This window comes from Monodon monoceros, unplaced genomic scaffold (genome assembly GCF_005190385.1).
Source record: "Monodon monoceros isolate NGI ecotype Baffin Bay Population unplaced genomic scaffold, NGI_Narwhal_1 Super_Scaffold_19, whole genome shotgun sequence".
Taxonomy (NCBI): domain Eukaryota; kingdom Metazoa; phylum Chordata; class Mammalia; order Artiodactyla; family Monodontidae; genus Monodon; species Monodon monoceros.
The window spans coordinates 54,243,355-54,269,781 of record NW_021703775.1 but is presented as its reverse complement, the minus strand read 5'-3'; the positions used below and the strand labels follow the sequence as shown (position 1 = coordinate 54,269,781).

At 34.2% G+C, this 26,427-nt stretch overlaps 1 protein-coding gene across 3 annotated transcripts in view; it reads left to right on the top strand.

Moving 5' to 3' along the window:
- EML4 (EMAP like 4) overlaps positions 1-26,427 on the top strand; it is a 155,510-nt gene that overhangs the window by 73,552 nt on the left and 55,531 nt on the right. For 2 of the 3 annotated variants that reach the window (XM_029232119.1, XM_029232117.1), the window contains exons 3-7: positions 11,755-11,884; positions 14,818-14,991; positions 16,860-16,988; positions 17,460-17,485; positions 17,682-17,714. In XM_029232119.1, coding sequence (XP_029087952.1) covers positions 11,755-11,884; positions 14,818-14,991; positions 16,860-16,988; positions 17,460-17,485; positions 17,682-17,714 — 492 coding nt within the window. The remainder of the gene's footprint in view (positions 1-11,754; positions 11,885-14,817; positions 14,992-16,859; positions 16,989-17,459; positions 17,486-17,681; positions 17,715-26,427) is intronic. The other variant, XM_029232118.1, reaches the window with a different exon arrangement.

Here is a 26,427-nt window from a genome sequence, read left to right as displayed (position 1 = left end):
CAATAGTACATTATAATCTTGTGTTGAGAAAAAAACGTTTTCTCTCATTGTTTATTTACTAAGGTATTTCAGTAAAGAAATATTTATAGAGAAATTTAAAGACTGCTCTTTTTTTAATTTGGCATACAGACGATATTTTGTATGACACATCAGTTCCTTAGCACCTACCTGTTTCAGTTTCATGAAGTACAAATACAGTTTAAATAGCTGGAGTTCCTGTCCCCTAGGAACATACTTTCTGTAAGTTGTCCTTTTCTAGTTGTCATTCATAAATCCTTTGTCTGTAAAGTGAATTTAGAATCAGTTTTGTTACAGGCTCTTTAGTGGAGATTTATCCAGTTCTGGAGCCACCTGCAGCTTCTACACTGGAACTTTTTCTTTCCACATAGTACCGGCTCTTACTTCTTATTAATAACTTTATTAATTAGAGAGATACTAAGTTCCTTTCCATTAATTCTATGTCATAAGTTTACTTTGACTGCCGTTCTTATAATAGGCTGATGTGGTTCACATTTTGAAATGGAGTCCACTAGTGAATATTCTTTAAGTTACTTTGTTACCTTAGACACAGACTTTGAATTGCTGGATATAAAATGGATTGCTGGGGAGAAGATTGATTATATAATAATTTGGGGAAATATTATTTAAGAAATGAGCATAATTCATTAAGGATTAACCACTGGATTTCCCATTAGTGAAAAAACTTGCCTGACCAGTTATGTTCTGTAATATTGATATTAACACATCAAGAGAAATACATATTTAAAGTTTTGTTAATTTTATTATTTGCAATTCTAAACAGCTTTATCTTGAAATTTATATATAGTATACTATAGAAAGTAATTGGAAAAGAAATATTAAGTGATTCTTCACTATTGTCATTTGTATGTAACCTTAAAAAGATCAACCATCAGTTTTGACAAAACAGGATTAATATATTAATGGTATAAATATTTGGAATAAACACTTTAAGCAAAGTATTTTCTAACAAATGAAAAAAAATATTTTTGAAAAAAATTTTTTTAAAAACAATGAAATTATTTTGCAGGGATTTTGTATTTTCTCCTTCAATTAAAAAGTAAATTAAGGCTTCCCTGGTGACGCAGTGGTTGAGAGTCCGCCTGCCAATGCAGGGGACACGGGTTCATGCCCCGGTCCGGGAAGGTCCCACATGCCGCAGAGCGGCTGGGCCTGTGAGCCATGGCCGCTGAGCCTGCGCGTCCGGAGCCTGTGCTCCGCAACGGGAGAGGCCACAACAGTGAGAGGCCCGCGTACTGCAAAAAAAAAAAAAAAAAAAAGTAAATTAATATAATGTTATATGTCAGTTATACCTCAATTTTTTAAAAAAAAAGTAAAATCATTTCTGATACTGTAGAAAAATTTTATATGGAAATGTTTTAGTCCCTTGTGAAATTAGAATTTGTAGTATTCACTTTCACACAAATTACTGACAGGACAGTAATCACTACCATCTTCTTAAGATATTTAGAATTTCTAGAGGATTTTTCTTTAGAGGGGAGACTAAACTACCATGGATAAATAGGTGGAAACCTTTTATGAAGCTGTGCTTAAAAGTATAGGTCAGCTTCCTTATTGATGAAGACAACTATTACAGTTTTGCTAGGTGGTGGTGATATGGAAACATGACTTGGCTTCAGGTATGGCTAAAACTAAATGTGTATGCTAATGGGTTAACGACATTCTCTGTCATTTCATAGTAGTATTGCCATTCAGTAAATCCCAAAATCAGAAACACACCTAACTAGTCATTACAGTATTTTTAGTTCTGTTCTTTTAGTTTGTCCTCTCCAGTGTGCCAGCAGTATTAAAAGCTAAACCCCATTTTTTCTTGAATATATTATATCAGACACTTAGGTAGAAAGTTTTCCCAATAGTTTTTAAGGTGGCCAGTCATTTGAATTTCTCATGTACCTTCTCTTCTGTTGGAGAATTCTTTCCTTTTGACAGCATATGTTCATAATATATGCACCAGTTGCAGCTGAATCCTTGCCAAAAGGAAAAAAATTACCTGTACTTTGGAGCAAAAGGGAAGGCCCAGGGAACACTCTGGCAGTTTTAACTGCCAGGAAGACAAATTATGTCACAGCTGGTGCCTGGGAAACCCATTAAGACCTCTTGGGGTGACCAAATGAATGTAATTTGAGAATACAACCCAGTGGCAATATGTGAAGACAAGCTGTTAGTACATAGAGGTATAAAAGCACAGGAGTCAAATTATCTGAAGGTGGGAAACTGTCATTTTAAACCAGGAAGCTGCTGGTAAACCAGAAATATCAAGCACTATGTCTACTACTTGAGAAATGAGAGAGCCCAGAGGCAAAATTGAAATTTAGAGGATGTCAGTTCTCCCCCAAAAAACATTCCTAATTATATAGACTGTGGGATAGTTTACAGGCACAGATCCGTATCATTTGGCTGTTACTCCAAGTAACATTTGGGAGAACACAGGGATTGTCATGAGTTTGCTGTAAGTGTTGTTAATAAGTAAATTACATTAATCAGGTTAGAAGGTGTGAATTTCCTTGGTGGGGCCCTTAGGATAAAATGATTCATACTTATGGTAGGGGGTGGGAGAGTATCTTATTATTTTGACAACAGATCAAAGACTTCTAAGCTGCTCTTTGTATATGACAGTAAATGGGTGGATATTGCCTCAGACCAGGCAGCAGTTACCATTTACAGAGCTCCATTTCTCTATGAGAGTCAAATGCTCTTTGGTCATTTCTTCTCAAAATATACTTTAAAAAAATGAGTCAAGAGAACTAAAGTACACCTTCCTGTGAAACAAGAGGAAAGGAGAAAAGTACACATAAAACTCTAAATGGAAAAGATAAAATTTGATGAAGTACATGTAGTCCTCAATATTTCCAAAGAATGAAGCAAAGTAATTGACAGATTGAAAAAGGTGGCACAGAGCTTGAAAATGTGAAGAGAGTGGAAGAGGTATGCAGTTGGAGCTCTGGGGCATATGATAGGGAATCTGAGAAAAAAGATTTTGAGTGTTAACTAAAGTTCTTCCTTCATAGACCATCTTTACCCTTCTCCTGATAGAAAATTTTCCCATTCTTTAGGGCCTCAAATTAATTCCTGAAAGTGATCTATTTTTTGTCTCTTGTTAGAATTGTTTTAAAATTTTATTGTATGTTTCTTTTGGTATATATATATTTGTTGCTCCCGCTGGATTATAAACTATTTGGAGGCAGGGACAGTTTCTTACATAACTAGCCTTAGAATGACTCAATAAATGTTTGTTGAATTAAATGTGGGAAAAAGAAAGTTATAGAAGTAGGAAGTTATTTTAAAAATTGCTCTTTAGATGGAGGGATTGGGATAGATGCAAGAATAAGAGGATATTACAGATGAGGGTAGCAAGATGGATTTCAGATTTGCAACATATGCAACAGTCCCTAGTGGTAACTTTACTATGTGACTCTCGAGTTCAGTGAAATTCGTTAGCATTTAGGAACTGTCAGGCTAAGGTATCAGAAAGTTCATCTGCTTAGGTCTATCCTCAAGGAATATAAACAATAATGATTAGTATTCTTATTTCATGATAAAAAGTATAAAATTTATCATTGGCCTTCAACCCTGGCCTTATGATGGTTAAAACTGAAACTGTGATTGAAACTAAATTAGTACCTTCCTGGTTTATAGACTTGTAGCCTAAATTTCTCTTATTTCAGCTGGGTTGCTGCTCAGAAATTGAACTACTTTTGTACCTTTGGTTACTAGAGGTCACTGTTGCTTCCAGTCTTGCAGGCTGATCTTTGAGAGCGTTGTGGCTCAGACTTTATAATGCCCAGGGCTTGGGGGAGAGGGATGTATATGTACAGGCATACATACATGTGACGTATGTAGCTAATGATGCATTCTAGTTATATATTTGTGTACTGCATAATCATTTTCACGCTCCTTTCTTCCAGTTAGGTTCCTAATATTCTAAATTTCAAAGGATATACTTTAGACTTCTCAGGTGACAAACAATCATTCACCCACGTTCCTTTTTGTTTTCTGCACCTGCTTAACTCATTGCCTCTACCTTGGGAGATCATTCACTCTTTTATCCAAATACTAAGGATTCCCAGTACTGAGAGTTATCAGAAATTAAACTGTAGGATGGAAAATGACCATGAAAATCTTATTTTGGTCTTTTCTTGCTATTTATGTAAATATCTGGGGACCTTGATGATTTAATACTGCTCTCTGCTTAGAATTTCCTTCCCCCCTACTCCATCTGGTGAATTCCTATCTGTTATCCCGGCAAAGCTCAAAATGTCACTCTCCACAAGGCAGAATTATTTCTTTCCACGTACTTACCATTCCTTCTTCCTGGACTCAAATCTTGATTTCACTACCTATTACAGTATAACCTTGAGCATGTTAATAATCTCTCTAGGCTTCATTTTTTTTCATCAGCAAAACTGGAATGATAATAATAAATCCCTTTCAGGATTATAGTGAAGATTAAAGGACTTAATTATAAAGTACTTAGGATAACAATGCTTAGCACTCAGCAAGTGCTTGATAATTAATATTACTTCACACCACTTACTGTATTGACAGTTGTCTCTTTCCTTCATCTTTTCAATGCACTAGGCACTGTTTTAGGTGCTGGAGATTAAAGAAATAAAAGATACTGACTTTTGCCTCCACAGGGCCTTAGGTAAAGTGAGAAGACAGCTAAGTCAGTAATTATAAAACTATATAATAATTGGCATTAAAAAGGTAAATTTAGGGTGTTGTGGGAGCTCCTAACCGAAACTGGAGTTGAAGGTTCCTTGCAGGAGATGAAATCAGCCATTCATCTTCCTTCATGGTCTTAACATCCACTTATTGGTGCCAGTTCCCAAATTGTTAATCTATATTCTAGACTTGAGCACTTAAGAATTATCTTTCTACTTATTAGATTGTACTGCTTGTATGTCCCTCAGAATTCATAAATGTAAAATTTCCCCAAACTGAAATCATCTTTTAAGACCTAAATATTTCTTAAAACTGCCTCCTGCTTTCCATTTATGCTACCTAGCTCTTGTCTCAAGTCCCCATTGTGCTATGCTTAGACCACTGCCCTGAAATCTGCTCTTCACATAGCCACTAGGATTTCTCTAAATGTAAATTGAAGTCTTTTTTCCAGCTTAAAACCCTTTGGTGGTCTCTATTTCCTATAGATAAAATCTCCATGATCTAACTCCTGCTTACCTCTACCATCTGGACTTTTCCTCTACCATCTGGACTCTGCCCTTTCTTGTTCTACGTTCTCACCACATAAAGAGCTTTTTGTCTACCCTGCCCTCATGCCATACACACTTACGTACCCCACTTTACTGTTACCTTCTTTCTGTTCCTTTACACACACTGGAATAAGATCCCAGTATTTCATCACCTCCCTTTTACCTGGATATCTCTTACTTATTCCTTAAGACTTTGTTCTGCATTGTTTTCTAGGAAGCCTTTCTTGAGCTCTGTGTCTCTAATCATCCTTACAGAATTATGTGTCTTTTCTTTGTGATGATTTCTTTTATGATCACTTTGTTCTTGTACTTACCACATGTTTTCATTGCTAGTGTGAGATTCTCTTGCAAGATTTTAATTCCTTGATGCCCTGGCTCCCTTATATTCTCTTGAAAACAAAAGACTAGGATAATAATAGGCCCTGAGTAAATATTTGATGGGTAGATGAATGATGAATATATGTTAATTTAGGCAAGCAGGGGTGACTAGCATATGCCAGAGAGAAGGACCATCCAGGTGCAGAGCGCAGGGGAGTAAAAGTACTTAGTTTAGGAGTTCAGAATAAACTGAAGCATGAGGTGTGTGAGGTTGGGAGTGTCAAAAAATGAGCCTCAACTGGTGGAGAGGGCCCATAGTGAAAGGTTTTCTTACGCCTTGCTAAGGAATTTAGTTTTTATCCTGAGGAGACTGGAGATCCATTAAAGGATTTTAAATTGAAGAATGACAGGTAGAGTTACACTAATCCATTAATTCTAAGATGGCTATATTTCTTGCATTTTAACATCTCTGGAATTACAATGCATCTTACTATTGATTATGTCTTACAGTTCTCATAAGTGACACTTCTTTCTAATGCTGTTTGTGATAATGGTACATATAACAATTGATGTCATATTAATTCAAAGATATACAGCTTGTTTTAGATAGATATTCTGGCATGGTGTACAGAATGCATTAAGAGCAAGGTAATAGTACTGCTAGAAGGGAGAATAGAGAAACTGAACATAACCCGGAAGAGAAATTTGAGGCAGTAGTGGCGGAGATGCATTCATTTAGTCATTTAGATATTGATTAAGTGCTTTCTAGGATTCAAGCACAGTGCTAAGCATGGGGATATATGCAAGGATCACAAAACAGGTAAGGTTTCCAGATAGATTACAGATAATTATAAATGGTTAAGTCAAAATGGACTGTAGACCTCAATGTGAGGACTAAAACCATTAAAAATTGCACTTCCCTGGTGGTGCGGTGGTTAAGAATCCATCTGCCAATGCAGGGGACATGGGTTTGATCCCTGGTCTGGGAAGATCCCACATGACGTGGAGCAGCTAAGCCCATGCGCCACAACTACTGAAGCCACCGCAATGAGAAGCCTGTGCGCTGCAATAAAGTGTAGCCCCCGCTTGCTGCGACTAGAGAAAGCCTGCACGCAGCCACCAAGACCCAATGCAGCCATAAATAAACAAAGGCAAATATATCTATCTATATATATATATACTGTATTATTCCATTTATATAAAATTTTAGAAAATGCAAACTATAGTGATAGGAAGTAGATCAGTGGTTGCCTGGGGACAAGAGTGAGGGAGGGAGAGATGGATTACAGAGGGGCTCAAGGAAACTTTCGAGACTTATGGCCATGTTCACTATCCTGATTGTGGTGATTGTTTCACAGGCATATATGTATGTATGTATGTCAAAACATACATATATGTATGTCAAAACCATACACTTTATATATGTGCAACTTATTGTATGTCGGTTTTATCTCAACAGAACTGGGGGGAATATTTTTTTAAAGAGTTACAGATGCAACAGAGGACTTAGTCACCCACTGAATGCTGGCAGTAAGGAAATGGAGGAATCAAACCTGATTTCTTGTTTTCTGGTTCGTACAGTGAATGGGTGGTAATGTCTTTCACCATGAGTAAAGTATATCACAGAGTACCAGTTTTTGTTTTGTTTGGTGGGAGGAAGGACACAGACATTCATGGGGAGATGTTCAATAGCAGTTAGATATAAAAAATAATGAGAAGGGTATGATGGTAACAAGATAACTGAAGAGTCAAGATACAAAATCTGAGCAAGAAAAGAGTATCCAGCAAATGAGAGAAGAAATGGTCAGAGCTAAGAAGAAATTCAGGCAAGGGCAATGTCCTAGAAACTAAGGACATTGTCCTTACCTAAATACTGTCCTTGCCTGAATAGTCAGCAATATTAGATACTGAAGAAAAGTTGAGCAAGATAAGGACTGAAAAATATCCATTGAATTTAGTGGAAAAAAAGTCATTGGTGATCTTGGCAAGAAAACTTTCTGTGAAGTGGTTAGACGATAACCAGATTGCAGAAGGTTGAGGTACAGATAGGAAAGTGTAGACCACTGACTCTTTTCCAAATACTGTATTAGACTTGGAATGGGGGTGGGTGGGTGCATATGTCAGGGGTGGGGTGATTAGGGGGAATACAGAATCGAGGAGTTATTTTGAGTGTACAGTCACTATTAGTATCCACAGGGGATTGGTTCCAGGACCCCTGAGGGTGGATGCTCAAAATCCTAGGATGCTCAAGTCCCTGATATTAAAATGGCATAGTATAGTTGGCCCACGACTTGAGCATCTGTGGATTTTGGTATCCATGTGGGAGGGGGGTGTCCTGGAACCAATCCCCCATGGATGCCGAGGGACAACTGTATGTATTTATAAATTATACATATATACAGAATTATGTATATATATGTTGAAAAATGCCAGTAACTTGCTGGTGTTTAGCAAATAGAATACCTACAGGTTATTAAATTCTAAATGAGTTACAGAGGACTTATTACTCCTCATGCAAATTGTGACCATAAACAGAATATTTAGAAACTGAAGAGAGTATCCCATTTATACTAACTGGGAGAATGTGTTTGTTTTTCTGTTGGAGACAATTGCTAGCTTGGTGTGCATGAAATACAAGCTCTTCTTTCTCCTTGAAGTAAAAGAACATGAAGTAACTTCTCTCTGTTTACATATTTGTTTATAAGAGAGGATCTAAAATAATTTAAAACAGAAAATTCAGAAGTAACTGTTGATCCACAGCCTATCTCACTGCTACACTCCAGTTCTTCAGAAAGAGAACATTAAAGCATAATTAATTCCTGAAAGGCTTACATCATGTGCGTGTGTTCGGGGGGGTCTGATAAAGAAAATAAAATATAATAATATTATTTGTACTTCTGTCTGTGGTGTAGCTCCAAAATTTCTTCAGTGTTGTTTTTAATTTTGTTTTCTTTCACAAGTGCCTATACAGTCAACCAAATTCAATGAGAATTCAGTTTAGGCTAAAGGTTTGTCGTTTTCAACATATAGTACTTGATAATTTTCAATCATATATTATGTTTTGAGACCTACCTTTTTATTCACATCAGCATCTTCATTTTTCTATTTTCCATTTGTTTTACATAATAAAGATAATAAAATAACTAGATAATTGTACAAACATTTCAATTTTTTTAATTGTTAGTACTCTACAGAGTAAACTTTGTAACTGGCTCAGTAGTTGGAAACCTTTATATTGAATAATAAAAAGGAAGCCATTATATATAGGCCTTGAAACGACCAAGACATCAAAAGATACCTCGTCTTTTTTGAGTAAGTATTTAGGATGAGCCTAGAATAGAGAATAGAGAGCCTCCTGAGACTGATCAAAACTGTGAGGCATAGCACTGCCATCTAATCCTGTGAAGATGAATGGTAGTTTCACAGGATACCTTGAAAGCATTTGAAGGCTTCAACAGTAAACTGTAGGACTTAGAAACAGTGGTGATATGTTGATTTTTTTTTAACATTTTTTATTGTGGTAAAATATACAGAACATAAAATTTACCCCTTTAACCATTTTTAGGTGTATAGTTCAATGGCATTAAACACATTCTCATTGTTGTGCAACCATTGCCATCATCCATCTCTAGAACCCTTTCATGTTTCCAAACTGAAAGCGTGTATCCATCCACTCCTCTCCCTTGCCCCACCCCCCTGATCCCTGCCCCTAGCAACTGCCATTCTGTTTTCTGTTTGTATGAATTTGACTACTCCAGGCACCCTATATAATTGAAATCATACAATATTTGCCCTTTTCTTCTCATCTGGCTTATTTCACTTAGAATAATGTCTTCAAGGTTCATCCGTGTTGTAGCATGTTTCACAATTTCATTCCTTTTTTAAGCTGAATAATATTCCATTGTATGTATGTACCATTCGTTTGTCAATGGACATTTGGGTGGTTTTCACCTTTTGGCTATCGTGAATAATGCTGCTATGAATATAGGTATACAGATATCTGCTTGACTCCCTGCTTTCAATTTTTTGGGTTGTATATACCTAGAATTGGAATTGCCAGATCAAATGGTACTTCCATGTTTAATTTTTTGAGAAACAGCGAATACTGTTTTCTACACCACGTGTACCATTTTACATTCCTACCAGGAATACACAAGGATTCCAATTTCTTCACATCCTTGCTAACACTTGTTATTTTTGTTTGTTTTTTTATTGGAGTATAGTTGCTTTACAATGTTGTGTTAGTTTCTGCTGTACAACGAAGTGAATCAGCTATATATATACATATATCGCCTCTCTGTTGGACCTCCCTCCCACCCCCTCCACCCATCCCACCCATGTAGGTCCTCACAGAGTACCGAGCTGAGCTCCCTGTGCTATATGTTTGTTTTTGTAATAGCCATCCTAATGGGTATAATTGGTTTCTTTTTTTGAGATGAAGTTTGGAACATTGGAAGAGAGCATGGGAAGTGGATTTTAGATTATATATGTTTTTAATATAGTGGCTGATGGGTTTTTTGTGTAACAAAAAGTTTTAAAAATTATATTTCAAAAATCAGCTGTTGATATAGCAAAAGCAGTGCTCAGAGGAAAATATATAACTGTAAATGCCTGCATTACAAAAGAAGAAAGATCTCAAATCGATAACCTAACTTTAATCTTAAGGAAATAGGAAAAAAAAAAAAAAAAGAAAGCCAAAGCTAACAATAAAGACCTGGGTGGTGGTGGTGGTTGCCTAACATTGTGAATATACTAAATGCCACGGAGTTGCACATTTTTAAATGGTTAAAATGGTAAATTTTATGAGTACTTTACCAGAGTAAAAAGAAAGAGTCAATGTAACAAGAAGTCACCTATTTGGCAGACTAGCACTAGATCTAATGACCAGTGATATTAGCCTAATTTAGGGGTTATTGTACCTTACTACATGTGAAAAATTTCCTAGGAAGTTTGAAAAATAAATACAGTAGGTCTCTTCCTTCCTCTCTTCTGATTCATTCTGTCTGAGGAAGGGTCTAGGAATCTCAATATTAAGGAAGCACTTTAGATGATTATGATATAAGTGGCTCCCAACAGCATATTATTGTCAGAAATGCAGTGCTATACTATCATATATGTAACATTCTAGGGTGCGAAATATTTTAGGCTCTATACATAAATGTTTTTGCTTTCTGTGCTTTTATGAAGTGAAGCAAACAAAGAAACATGAAAGCCAGATATAAAAGTTAGGTTTTCTTGTGTGCATGTGAGAAAACTGAGTCTAAAAATTCAAAATTATTCCTTATTCCCAAATTTTTAGATAAAATTGCCCCTTAGTAGATGTGGCTGTTTTATCTTGTGACTGTGAGTCTTCCTGACCATAGCAGCATATCCATCACATGGGTTATTGGAATACTGGAATAAATGTTCCAAACCTTCTACTGTATAAATTAAGATAGCAGGTTATTTTACATAATTATGCTTTATTTATATGGAACAATATTCTGAGATTCAACATTTATGATTTCTAGGATTTCTAATTAAATTTCAACAGAACCTGAGCTATTTCTGAAAATTGTTGATATGTGGGGAGCTGTGGTTTACTTGAGGCATAGCTTTGAATCATGCACTTTAAAGCTGCTATGTGTGAATAGCAGACCGTTAAGCTAGAGACTCTAGTTGCAATTTAGCAATTTAATTTAGCATGGCTTTTCTATAGATCTATTTTGATGAGATTAAATCTTCAGACAGTAATATTGTATGCTGCATGATGGATTCCTCTGAGACCTCCAGATCTTATTCATTTCCTTTTGAACTATAGACCACACTGGAGATGTAGCTAATTAAAGTTGGGTGTACAAGTCAACAAAGTTCATTGTTCTATAGAGGAAATAAGTATTTCATTGTCTTTTTATTTACTTTTTCCAAATACATTATAACTTTATATATACCACATAGAATTGTCTCAGTTTACAAATGTTTATCTTTATACGATCATTCCTTTCTTATCTATATACTCAATAAACACTTATTGAAAAATAATAATATTGTATGCTGCATATGGGGGGACAGTCTGCTTACTAGCAGACTTAATAGACTTAAACACTAATGGACTTAAACACTATGCGACTTAATTTTTTAAGCTCCTATCTTTGAGGAATATTTTGAAGTTTGATTTTTAAAGCTTTTTCTTAACCATATCTAGGCCAGCCAGGCATCCGAGAAGCTATTTCCATGTCCTGTATAACCAATGGGAGTGGTGCAAACAGAAAACCAAGTCACACCAGCTCTGTTTCAATTGCAAGAAAAGAAACTCTTTCATCTGCTGCTAAAAGGTATGCATTTGTAAAAAAAGCTAACATTGCAAAATTGAATGTGATAACTCAGTCTGCTTTTGAAAAGAATGTGAAATAGAGCTGTATGGAATTCAGGTGAGCATGTCCTTTAAATTCTTTGTCTCTGAATGCAGAGATATCCAGCCTGTACTTGCTGAGTTTACATTCATCACACCTATGGAGTAGTGTGAGGACGCTTTTGGTTCTTACTAAAGACAGCAAGCAGTTTCATTTCCTGGTTTGGTTTTGTTTCTTTTTAATTGTTTCTTTTTAATAGGCATTTGTTGATGCGATAAACATCACTATATTTAATGTAATTATATAAGTGAATTTTCCATGGCAAGTGATACATTTGATATAGCATTTTTAAAGGAGTAGAATCTTCAGCATATATGTATATTAGTGGGAGGTTAAATGCTATAACTTTTATTTTTTAATCATGACTATAAAATTGAGGCTTAATTCAAAATGTTATATTACTGTGTTGTGTATTCGTGTGAGTATGTTAGGGGTGGTGGGCAGGAGGGCAGTGGAAATATTGTAATATAAAAGTTTCAGTGGACTACGTTCTCTATGTTCTTTTCATCAATTAATTAATTCAGTGTATTCCAATAAAATTGCTTACTGGATTTTTCTGCTTTTGTGTAATACCCAGCAAATTATTCCATATAGGGTTTGGAGAGACCATAAGAGATCAGCCACATAATCTTATAGCTGTTTTCTTTAAAGAATGATTGAAGAAAAACTTTCAGTAATAGAATAATATTTAAAATATGCTGATGGAAAATGGTTGCCTCAATAAACTAATGCCAGTGACTGAATTATTTAACAGTGTATATTTACAGATGTTAACCAGACATTTGACTACAGGAGTGGTGAAGAAATGACAAGATATTTAGGCCTTTTAAAAATCCCCTGCCAAAATTTATTACCTTTGCTGCAGTTTCAGGAGAAAAGGACAAATTATGGAAAAACTAATATGTAGTGGAAATTTTTAATACAATTGTTAATAATAAACTTCCTTGTGTCCAGTAATTGTTTGGATTCAGCCCATTTTTCTTACATAGCTGTAGTTATGTGCAGTGGTATTATGTACAGTAGGGACTCAACAATCTAAAACCAGATAAGTCTGTTAATTTATGATGCAGGGGCTTTGTGTTTTTCTTCTAAATAACCCAGAAGAAAAATCTACTGGACCCACATAAGACTACTAGCCTAATACTATGCATTTAGGATAGTTTGAAGACCAACAAGAAAGAAGTAATTTCTAACTCAGTTTTAAGTTGCAAAGTTAATCTGATATTTTTGAGGTAGAATTGTATTTCTCAGCACATAATTAAAAAACTGAATATGAACAAGACAGTCAAAAGTCAGTCTGAAGTCAGAAGTTATCAGAACGAATCAGATTAAGAAATGTTACTGTCAAAATTATATTTTAACATTATTCACTATTATCATGTGATTAAATTGTATGTACTACTTATATTTGTTTAGAATGTTCTTAAACAAACTTCTTTGTAGCTTATGTACCTTATGGTCAAATTAAAAAATGTCCTTTGGTTAAGAAGTGTAGGGACTTCCCTAGTGGTGCAGTGGTTAAGACTGCCTTCCCAGTTCAGTTCCCTGGTCAGGGAACTAGATCCCACACGCATGGCGCAACTAAGGGTTCGCATGCCAAAACTAAGGGTTTGCATGGCACAACTAAGGGTTCGCATGCAACAACTAAGGAGCCTGCGAGCCTCAACTAAGGAGCCTGTCAGCTGCAACTAAGACCCGGCGCAACCAAATTAAAAAAAAAAAAAAAGAAATGTAGATAGTTGATAGTTTTATACCTATTCAACCCTGGAATCGTTGATTCCATCTGCTTTGTAATACTGTCATAAGTGTTTGTGCAATATAAGGATTCTTATCCAGTGTGATCAGGAATAGGAGATGCTTCATTAATCAAGAGTCAAAGTGTGGAATCATAAGAATTTATACATATATATCTTAAATATTTTAACCTAAAATATGTTCACATATGTTCATTTGTCAATTTTTTAATGAAAGGCTGAGTCTCCCCCTTCTTTCTAAGTATGCATCTCTGATTAGATTGCTTGTTGACTATCTTGCATAAAATACACCCATAAATCATTTTCTATAATTTTTAGTTTCATTCTTTAAGACAGAGTAAGAAATTTGAAACTTGCAAAACAATATGAATTAGAACCCATCTGTTTCTATGACTTTTTTTCATAATCTTTTATAATTGCGTCACCTACACAATTTAACAGCAGTTTTTTTTTAGTAACTCATTTTTATGGAGTCTTTCCAAAGCATTCAGCTTAGTTTACATAGAAATTATCATTCTCTTTCCTATGTACATTTTGTCAGTTTTCTTTGTATTTTATTAACTTAATCATTAAAATAACAAGTACAACTGGCATAAACAGGTTCGGGGGAGAAAACACAGTTGACTCTTGGTAAGTGTGAAACTCAACTGGTGGAAGCAGAAGTATACAGAAGAAACAGGAGTTAGAGAATAACCTACAAAACATGAACATTTAGTGTTCCTTGGGCATCAGTATGCTTTACAGAGGTAAAGTGTCACTAATGCTCTGATTTGGGTAAATTGAAGTCAGTTAAGAGAGCTTCTACTGTCCTTCCAGATTTGCCAAGATGGCAAATGCATTAGAGGCCAATTTGGTCCAAAGGGGCAATCTTCCTAGGATATGTTGCCTTAGAATTGTAATAAATTCTTTGCTGAAGATTTTAATCTTTACTGAAGATTTTTTTTAAAGAAATATTTTCATTATTGAATGAAAGCAGTATAAATTGTATTAGCTGTATGATTTAGGATTTTGAATTATATAATAGTAACTTTTTCCATCGTTTGATATATCTTTTTTATTTGTTTAAATATGTGTTGTTCCATGTTATACTTTATTTTACAGTGGTACAGAAAAAAAGAAAGAAAAACCACAAGGACAGAGAGAAAAAAAAGAGGAATCTCACTCTAATGATCAAAGTCCACAAATTCGAGCATCACCTTCTCCCCAGCCCTCTTCACAGCCTCTCCAAATACACAGACAAACTCAAGAAAGCAAGAATTCTACTCCCACCAAAAGGTTTTAACTGACCCCAAGTACAGAGCTAGGGAATGGTTGTAACGATACCTAAATTCTGTGACTTGAGAAAAAAATTGGCTATCCATGGTTTCCAAGAGAAAAGCATGATGGCTTTTTTTCCCCTACATCTTTGTTGCTGTAATCTGTATTTTAACACATTGGGGAATGAAAATTTGAGGCTATATTTATCAGTTAAAACTGGAGGAAAAAAAATTAAGTTATAAACAATTTGATGAAAGGAAGGCAAAAGCAACCTACTCTAAAACCAAAACAACATTTTTATAGTAAAATTATAGAATATTTTAAAATTTATATATAACTGTGCATAAATTTATAGCCATGGATAGAAAATTGCCATATGTTGTTATACTCACCATATTTTGGCATCATTACAACCTTCAGCTTGCAAGGGCCCTTCTCAACAAATGGCTCTTCATTGTTACTGCATCTCAGTTTCAGTTTTGGGTTTTGGGAGGATAAGTTCTTGCTTGAGTAGAGAATTGAATTCATTTCACCTAATCTTTTCTATGCTAAAGGCTTGCTTGAGGGCTTCTCTCTGTGTCTATAATAATTAATATTTTAAAGTTATGAGAAGGGGAGAAGGGAGAAACATTCTAACAATGTGTGTGAGCCTAAATTGGGGATCTAAACCTGCATGCTGGGAGTTCAACACTACAGCTGCCTTGTAATCAAATATTTAGACCAACTTAATGAAATTTGCCTGTTTTAGGGATGTTGATTCAAGCTTTATGATTAGGTATAGATGTATTTTATCATCATACTTCCTCTTGGAAATCTTAGGAAAATATAAACCATTCCCAGAACTGGCTAGGATTTTAATAAAAATAAATGACATCCATTCCTAAAAGATTTATAATATATTTTTATTTGATTAGCTTAGTATTTTGCCTCAAACCTCTAATGGAAATTTGGGAAAACACAACACCCTTCACTTGATTGATGCATGTTTAACATTTTAAAAATGCTTTGTGTGTCTCGTGCAGATTCTTATGCTATCTAAATGGTTTGTAATTCTTTTGCCTGGTCTGACGTGGAGTTTTTCTTGGATATAGCTTATTAATGTTTTGCAACTTTGGATTGTATGTGGTTAAAGGTGGCTTTTTTTTAATAATCAATCTCTTTAAGGTTCTGATTTGACTTGGCATCTTCTTTGTCCCAGATCTTTTTTTCAGCTTCTTAAGGTCTCTTGGAAATGTGCTTGCCATTCTGAATTGCTCTTTGGATATACTACTACAAGAAGTATTGAAGGCTGGATGAGTTGTAGGATAGTTAGCAGTACAGCCAAAAAATCATTTATAAGTTAAAAAATTTCAGTTATGAATACGTGGAAGCAGTTTTGATAATATAACATTCTTGTGTTAAATTGTTTTTACTTCATGGATAAAATTGACTCTAAAAGATATAAACAAGAGTTTTACTTTTAGTCCCACAATTATTTAGAAATTGTCATTTGTACCATGTATAATTTAATTCCATGAGGACATAAAAAATGAAAATAGCAGCCTTGTAATGATTTTGAATAAGTATAGGTTTTTTCACAAATTCATGCAATTTCATAAATTCTGAGAGATAGTAATCATATTTAAGCAAATGGGTTTTTTTTATTTAGATCAAGTAATATTTGTTCTAGTGAATCTTCTGAAATATAGTGAAAATTAAAAAACAGACTTGGTAATTGCCTTTTTTAACTCCTTGACTCATCCAGGCACAGAAACTTTCAACTAATCCTTTCTTCTCTTTTCTGGATTAGCTTTAAGAAAATGTTAATTACTGCTTTTATGTTCTAGTCAAACTGTCAATTGCTACTCTTAGAATTTTTTTCTAAGAAACTAATATGTTTCTTCCAGCATAAAACGACCACCAACAGCTGAAAAGTCACATAATTCATGGGAAAATTCAGATGATAGCCGTAATAAATTACTGAGGGCAGTTTCAACATCAAAATTAATATCAAAAGTTATAAAAAATGCAGACAAGTAAGTATTATACTTCAAGTTATATCTGAAAATTATTAATTCTTTGACTCTCACATTTGCATGTACAATTATATGCCACGTTTAAATCATTTCTAAAAATCTGTATTTATATCTTTTTTTCTTCGAAGTGCATTTTTCCTTTTGTGTCTTTAGAAAAGGCTGTCTTCCTGTTAATGCTTCTGAACTCATAATAAATTTCAATAATCTCATAAAATTTGAGTATTTTTCATAAATTCTTTCTATGCTTTTATTGTTTAAGTGATCCTAATGGAATATTCCTTCTTTTATGAAACAGTATATTAGTAGTTTAGACCAGTGAGAAACTTTAAAAAATACTGATGCCTGAATTTGACGTCTGGAGATTTATCTGGGGTGTGGCCTAGACATTGAATCGTTTGCAATTTCTTCAGGTGATTATAATAGTCAGCCAAATAAAATTATAAAATAAATGTCTTTGAATTCCTTTTGTAGGCATAAAGATGTCATCATCAACCAAGGTAAGTTAAAAATCCTTTTTTAAAAATGTTTATCTTTTCTACATCAGTTAAATTTTTTCTTTTGATAAGAATATTGACTTACTTTCATTCAGTGTACTTTATTAGCTCACAGTGATAAAAAAGAAGTGTGTTGTTATAGTCATTTAAGAAAATATCTAATTTTTATTGTAAGATATGTCATTTTTGTCTCAACCAGCAAAAATGTCAACCCGTGAAAAAAACAGCCAAGGTAAGAATAAGCTACACAGTTGGTCGCCTTCTTAGTTAATTTCTTCCTGGATCTCTTATTTGGCTTTTCATTTTTTATACTGCCTGACTTTCCTCTTAATAAAGGAAATATAGTAATTTGAACTAGTGAATCCAACCACTTTTCTATTTCTCTGACCTCTGAAGTTTTAAGGTCAACAGTAGGAATAAAGATATCATTACAAAGAGGTATAATACCAAGGGGAATTTCCCCCTTTTTAAAAAAAATAAAAGTTGTACTTAGAAAAGCCATTTAAAAGATTGATAAATTTTAACTCAATTTCCTGTCTTGCCAACTTCATTGCAAATAATCACTCATTTCTTGAAGCTAAGACTTAAAATATAATAAGTCTAGCAAATCCATTTCCTCTTAAATTTTTCTTTTATATTAATTGTAATTTCTGGCTACTTGCTGTTGTTGGCTTGTTCTGACCCAAAAAAGGAAAGAAGACTTTCTGTAAATGTGTACTTAATTTAATTGCAAAGTAGGTAAGATTTATACATCAGTTTTACATTCTCCTTCAATTGCCTGCAAATTTAATTGAAGCATGCTGTTCTAAATAAAAGCATGTCCTTCCCGTGCATGCTTTTTACAGCTCATTTCTATGTGTCATAGTTATCTTTATTTTCTGGGTTATTTATTATATTAACCATATACAATGTGGTTAAAATTTTTGTTAGAGATTTAACTTGATTTCTGTAGATTTTCACTTTTGATTCTGATAAGAAGAGTATTTGCAATCTTCTTTGGATCATTTGTTTTTACATAGAAATTCTAAATAAAGCTGATTATTGCTGCTGTTCTCCTTCAGTTAGGTCTTACTCCCTCTTTTATAATTTATAGTTAAGTATAGATTAAGTAATAGTTGAAATACCTTAAGGACAAATGAAATTTTATTTACAAAGACAATTCTTATTATGTGTCAAAACATTTTAAAAAGAGAGAGAATGATATATAGTGGCAAGAGCAGTGAATGGAGAGTCTCTGTTTAGTGTTTGGCTCTACTGTATAACAACCTTGTGACCCAGGCAAAATGGCAACATCTCTGGGTAGTTTTCTAATCTGAGAATATAACTATAAAGCTTACTTCACAGGACTGCTGAAGGATGAAATAATATGTATGAAAGTACTTTAAAAACAGAAAACACTGTACCTATAAAAAGGTGCTCCTATTATTACATGTTTTGCCAAAGAGCTTACATTTTATAAAAATCCTTAGAGGGTAAATGAGAAAGGGCTGTCTTTCTCTTTGTCGTGCTGTGGTATGTCCTTTGGAAGGAAAAGGGATCTAACTTATGATTAGTATGTAAGTGAGTGCTCTGTGTTGGTGACAATTTTCAAAACCATTCAAATAGGCAGGTAAGTAAATGTATTTAAAAGGGAAGGGTTTTGCTAGAGAAGCATCACTAAAGTGGGGAAGAAGGATGAAATGAAAAACTGGAAAAGTCAGTTAAATCCTGGTACAAGAATTGTTATCTGAAGAAGATTGTTCCAGATGTTGGAGTTTTAAAATGTCAAATGTTGCTTGCATCAAGCCTTATTTTTGGAATTTGAGCCTGTTCCTTTGCCATTTTAATCAGCTATATTTATCATTAGAGTGTATCTTGAAGGAAAACTCTTGTGCCTCAGCCTGTTATATAATTCAGGCCTGCCTGTGAGGCAGAGCCTATGGAAAGAAGTAGATGGATTCTAGATGGTTTAGGAGATTACAGGTAGGGTATGAGAGGTAAGGAATGGAGGGAATCTATGAAGGCTAACTTGAAAGTAGATAAGAGGCATCTACTAAAATAAGGAACATTTGAGGACGAGTAGATGTGTAGAAAAGAATAGTTTGGTTTTGGACAGTTACACTTGAGTTGTTTATAAATCTTAATTTACTCGTAGAGGTATGTAACAAACAACATAGTGTAGATGTTTAAACATGTGTAATTGAAGTCAAGACTGGTTTCACCATTTACTTAGCTTGTGACCATAAGCAGGTTAATTCACCTTCTTAAGTCTTTGTTTTCTCATCTGTAATTGAGACAATAATAAACCCTCAAAGGGTTATTATAAAAATTATATAAAAATTAAAGATAATAAAGTGTTTAAACATAGTACCTGGCACATAACACCAAATAAATTTTAGTTATTAATATAAGTGTGACAGTACTCAACCTTGTACTCAAATATGTGGAGTTAAGATGAAAAGATGACCGTTAAATAGATGATCTTCACTTGATGTAAGTTGTGGATAAATTTAAGTTTGGTATTCATTTTGCATAACATATTTCACAGCACATTTTCTTATACTTTAGGTATTAATCTAAAATATGTCATTTAAAAAAATATCTGTCATTTTTGGACAGTCTTTTTAGAATGTGATTTATTCTTTAGCTCTTTTTTTTTTTGACAGTGACAAGTGTGACTTGCTGTAAGTCATCTGCTTTGTTTTGGGAACAAGGCGATTTATATTTGGTACGTGTGAGTGGTAGCAGAGAAAACTTCACCTGAAATGACTGTGTCCTTCAGACACAGCAGAGTAGAAGAGCATAAATCTGCATATCCTGATCAGCACTTAGACAGAAGGAAGGAAACCATGGTTGAAAGCAGTGGGAGGTGAAATGAGATGTACACAGGGCAATCTCCGAGGCTAGATGTGGGGGGAAGGACATGTTACACCATGTCCTATAAAAAGAGGCTCTTACTGAATTAGATCCTTATCTACACTCAGATCCTTGAAACTTAAGCCCCTTTTCATTACTCTTCTCCCTAATTCTGTTGGATCCTCTCCCATCACAAGAGAAATAATATACTAGGTAAATTTTGTAATGAAATGAGTACAGCTCATAAGCTCATCTTATAATCATTATCTAGTATATTACATTTATAATATATGGAAAATAAGTGCCACATGTCCTCATTTCTAGAGCAGAACCTGAATGTCTTCAAATTATTGCATGTTAACTGTCCTTTTCAGGCTTGAGTAATCCTAAATCAATTTTCTCTTGTTACATTTTAAACTCTTTTAATTGTCTGGTCATGTTGAGAACCTGAATGATTCAGGTTCCTACTGGAGAGAAATCTGCTTAATTGAGGAAAAGAGAACTCCTCAGTCACCAAATCACACTTTTACTTCCTCTTATAGAGCTGCCTCACTGTTCTATGATTAAATTCATTCTTGCTTAACTACCAAACCAGTGCAGTAGTAGCTTAACTACAGGTGTATTTAGATAGAACTATTACTGTAACACCTTAGAAAATTGAGAGGTGACTAATTCTTACTAGCTGCCTAGCTATCTGTCCAAAATGGCTTCAGATGAAAAATACTTTAAAAGTCATTTTGAAATACATACTGTCTAAAATCCTTCAGTAGTTTGTTTTAGCCAAACAGTCATTCAAATAATCTAAAAATATACAATATAAACTCATTTACAAAAGTGGAGAAAGAAAAAAAACTGAATAATCTTGTCATTTTAACAACTATTACAGTTCTGATGTGTTTCTTTATTGTTTCTTTATCAGATACACATTTTAAAAATTTTAAAGATTCATTCAACAAGTATTTATTGAGTGTATTTTGTCAGGACCTGTCCCAGAAACTTGGGGATACAGCAGTTACATTGTCTGAACTCTGTGGAACTTATATTCTACCTATAAGAAACAGACAGTAAATACTTAATATGTCAGTAGGTAATACATATTGGGAAAGAATAAGGAGAGTAGACAATTGCTATTTTATATAGAGTGGTTAGGGGAGACATCTCTGATAAAGTGATAAAGTGACATTTGAGCCACCTGAATGACGTGAGTGGACAATTTGGGTATCTGGAGAAAAGAATTTCATGAACAGAGAAAACTGGAAGTACAAAAGCCCTGAGGCAAGAGCTTTCTTGCTGTGTTAGGAGCAGCAAGAAGGTCCTTGATCGTAGTGAGCACACAATTTTGTATTTGTTAACCATTACATTTATAAAATATGGATTCATTCTAAGCAACAGAAGAGCCATTAGACACCTCACTTAGGAAAGAGAAGCAAAGTGGTTTAGTGGAAAGAGCATAATAATAATAATAAGCATGAGACCTAGTTAGGGGTGAATCACAGAAGTTTAAAGAATCAGAATCCTACAATGACTAAAATTTTGAGTGTTGGTTGGGGAGAAACTAAAAATTTCATTTGCCAAAGGAAGTTACGAAAAAAAAAAATAAAACATCCTTTATCTGATAATAAATTTTTCCCTATGACTCTTGAGACCTTGGACCTCAGTTTTCTTACATATACTTAGGCTTAGATTAGACGTTGCCGAGAGTCTCTTTAATAACTTTTTAAAAGCTCTTTCCTGCAGCAAATAGAAAATGGAAGGCAGCCCCCATACCTTCACTAACTCATGTTTAATCTACCTTTAAAGAATTTGAATACAGGTGCTTTTGTTCAGTGCCTTGTATTGTTTTCTGACCTGTTGGCTCCAGGCATATTCTGTCCTAAAACCTGATCACATCTGTGTAAACTGAGCATTGTATCTGAAAGAATAACTAAAATTTACCTGTAAGAATATAGGATAGCAGTCCTACTGACACTGTCTGTATATTGTGTTACCTACTGAGAGGAACTATATTGTCCCCTGCTGAGGGGGTGTACAGTTTGAAACAAACCAAAGAAGTCAAAAGCCCTTAATTGTGCTACAGATAGAATCTTTCCTTGCTGTTTCTGAGATGATATCCAAAACTTTGCAGTTCCAGAATTTAGAAAGAAGGGTGCTAGCTTTAAGTCTATTTTAAATGTGAATAAGCAGGAAGGGCAGGAAACCAAATATTGCACCTCCAAAAAAATACACTCACTTCTAAAATTTACCTATTGGCATATGTTAAATAGGATATATAATCATTACTTGGATCCCTAGGTCTGGGCTTTGTCCAAGTATTGCCTGTATTTAAAAGGAGACCAGAAAGGGGGAACCTCTTCTCTGTTGGAGATTTTTTTAAGCAGAGATCTGGTATCTGTTGGTGACAGTCTTATAGATTAAAATGTATTTAAAGGCTGTCCAATTTTTTTAGTATAAATTATCCCAACTTCTAAGAATATGTGTTCTTGACATCCTCTTTCCTTATTTTCAGCTGAGAAAAAAGTCCCAAGTGCCCCCTTTGAACATGGAGAATATGACTTTTCATGAGAGTATCCTAGTCTTGTGCATATTTATTTTATTCCAGTTGAAGACTTTTCACCCATACTGAACTTTCACAACTGTAGGCATACGTTTTTTTAAAAAAAATCTAAACTAGAAAATGTAATTAACTAGAAAATCTGCATTCCTTAAGCATGCCAGTTAACTGAGCTAGTATAGTTAGAAATCCGTTCTGTCCAGAAACCGCAATTAGACTCCACAATGTGTTGCTCACTGTATCAACTGTTTACTGTTTTCCTGAAGCACTTTGAAAAGAATTCTGAAACTTGTGATTAGTGTGGCAGAAAAGAGGTACAAATGATCAGTGACATATACAAAACTGCAAGAAAAAGCATAGTAAATCACATGCCACATTCCTGAGCTATACTCATAGTTGATTCTCCAAGGAACAATTTCACCAAAAAGATTCTATTGATTATTTCCTTAAATAATGCTTTTTAAACTTTTTAAAGATTAAATATTTTCATCTTTCTAAAAATACATGCAAATAATATTTCAAGCACCCATATACTGACCACCCAGATTTATTAGATCTTTACATTTTGCTTTATTTGACTCAGGCTTTTGGGGGTTTGGGGTTTTTTTAATTAACTTTTTTTTTTTGGCCACGCCATGCGGCATGTGGGATCTTAGCTCCCCGACCAGGGATCGAACCCATGCTCCCTGCATTGGGAGCATGGAGTCTTAACCACTGGACTGCCAGGGAAGTCCCTATTTTTTTTTTTTTTTTAAAGAAATAAAACATTAAAGATGAAGCCTCTCAATACTCTTTAATACTCTCTGGAATTTCATATATAAGTTTTTATTGTTCCCCTTGGGCCTCTTGATTTTCTTTCTGCTATAGTTAATTGAGAAAGAGAGGGATAAATATTTCGATATCTGAAGTTTCTTTTTTTAATTTCTTATTTTTAAAAAATTAAATCCAACTTGGTGTATTCAGATAAAATGAAGAATTTTTTTCATTTAGTGTTTAAGATAACTTTTCCTGGGGATATAAATGAATGATTTGAGGGACTTTGTAAAGTACAACCATGTTTTGCTTAGTTCAGAAATGTTTTCAGCAGTATAGCAAATCTTTCAGAAGAAGTTTTATGTGCCTTATATTGTTGGAATAGACGTATTTCCCATCTTTTACCAAAGAAAGCCTTTTTCACGCAGTAAAAATAATTAAAATGCTTACGCAAACTCCCATGTCTGATATTTTCAAGTAATTTTATAACAATCACAGTTGTAAAAAAAAAAAAAACCAAAAGGCAAAACAGCAAAGAAAAATCTGATTAAAGGAGGTTTAGATTCAAGAAAGTTACTTAACTGTAAAATTACTTAACTGCAAATTGGCTTGTTACTGTAATTAGATAAGTGTTGACCAGCAGATACATAAGACTTGGTTATGTCTGTCTTGTAAGCTCCTAAGAGGGCTAGGTTAACACATTTTACATCTTCATTGTGTACCCTCACCCAACCCCCATGTAATTAAGAATTCAATAAATTTTACCAGCTAGTAGAACTCTACCTATAGAACAACGAAAATTAAGGTAGCATTTTAGTATTTGGTCAGACTTTTCAGAACTGTGTTCTTGTCCCAGCCAGTAAAACTAACTACATAATATTTGGCAAGCACAATTAGGAATTTTTTAAATGAACACAATAAGATTAGATTATATATCCTTCTAAATTCATGACTCCCCTTTTTATTTTGGAGTCTACATTTATGATCTATTTTTACAGCTAGACATTTGAAAGGGGTGAAATTGAGACTTTATTATAGCACAAATCAGTTTCCTTGTTCAAAATTCAAAGATCCTTACAGATTACATTGTTTCATTGGAATTTTTAAAATTATTACTCGAGTGTAACTGGATCATTAACTGGGACTTGAAATATTTTGTTTAAAAATAAATGAGTTTCAAGAAAAGATTTTAGCTTTCCTTAAATGGTCTTTGTCACTTTCTACCGTAAAATTGTGGACAGTATTTCTAGCATCTTGTTTACCAGCCTGTTCTGTAGCTCTGTGGTTTTGGGGAGTGGAACTGGTAGTATCAGAGAAAAAGCTCAAATTAAGTAAAGATTCTTAAATTTTCTGTTTGTTTGCTGGAATTAGGTAGCATCTCACAGCTAGCTACATTTTAGTTAAATATAAGATTCAAATTCAGTTGTGGGGGGAGCTCTTTAGTTCTAAAGATCGTAAAATATAAAAATGAATTCCTAAAGTGAAAACTTTAGGAGAAAGATGCTTTAAATTGTAAGCATTCTAGAAGTTCAGAAGGCTTTCTACAAAGCAGTACCCAGTACATAAACAAGTACAAGTCATAGTCCAGACCCTTGAAGCTCTGCTGTTGCCTTTGAAAGGCTTTTTTTTTTTTTAAATCTCTAGGTGTACAAATCAAGCAAGCTATTTAAAAGGAAAAAAAAGCACAGGAGGAACCAATCTTGGAGCAGAGTATGCCCAGTACTAATTTTCTTCTACACTCTCCTTGAATTTTTCCTTTTGCTTTGTTATAATCTGTGAAAGATTAATAAATTTTGATAAGCATCTTTTAAACATGTAATGTTAATAACCAGTTATTTATATCAGTATGAATTATTTCAGCAATACTGCTTTTCTTAGAACACCTGAGAATAACTATGCCAAAAAGCTTGGATTAGGGAATATAATGATCATTTTGCAATTTGAAGCACTTTGGAGGATAGGACAGCCCAGGGGAGGTGCTAAAGGAGAAGTACATGAGGAGGCTGAAGGGGAAGGACTAAGAGGTGTGCAAGAAGGACATGGAAATACAGTATTTCAAATTTTGGCCTAGCATTCACTCTTCCAAAAGATAATAGAGCAGAAACATCTTCCTCTTCTGTTGTACTCTCTGATTTCCTGTTGTTGGGATCCAGAGCTCAAGCTAATACTGTTTGGATTATAAGGAAGCTGTACTGTCAGGTAATTGGACTTATGTGGACTAGCCTAAAGATATCACCACTGTCTGAACAGTACTGTCCAATAGAAATATAATGTATAACACACATATAATTTTAAATGTTCTAGTAGCAACATTTTAAAAATAAAAAGACACAGGTAAGATTAAGTTTAGTATATTTAATGCAGTATATCCAGAATATCATTTCAATGTGTGATCAATATAAAAAAACATTAATGAGATGTTTTACTTTTTTTTTCATACTAAATCTTCAAAATCTGTTGTGTATTTTACACTTACAGCATGTCTCAGTTCACACTAGCTGCTTTCTAAGTGTTCTGCCAGTGGCCATCATTTTGGATAGTGCAGATCTAGAACATAGTATAGAATGAAAATATTGCCCAACAGAACACAGCCCAGGAACTCATTTGACCTCTCTTGAGCCTTGGTTTCCCCTTCTGTAAAAGAAGCCATTTGAACTAGGTAAGCTCTAAGATTTCTTCCAGTTCCAGCATTATATGTGTCTAGAGAAATGAACTAATAAAATTTATGGTATTTATGGTATCAACAATATCCCCCAGAATTTTCCTTCCTTCCTTCCTTCCTTCCTTCCTTCCTTCCTTCCTTCCT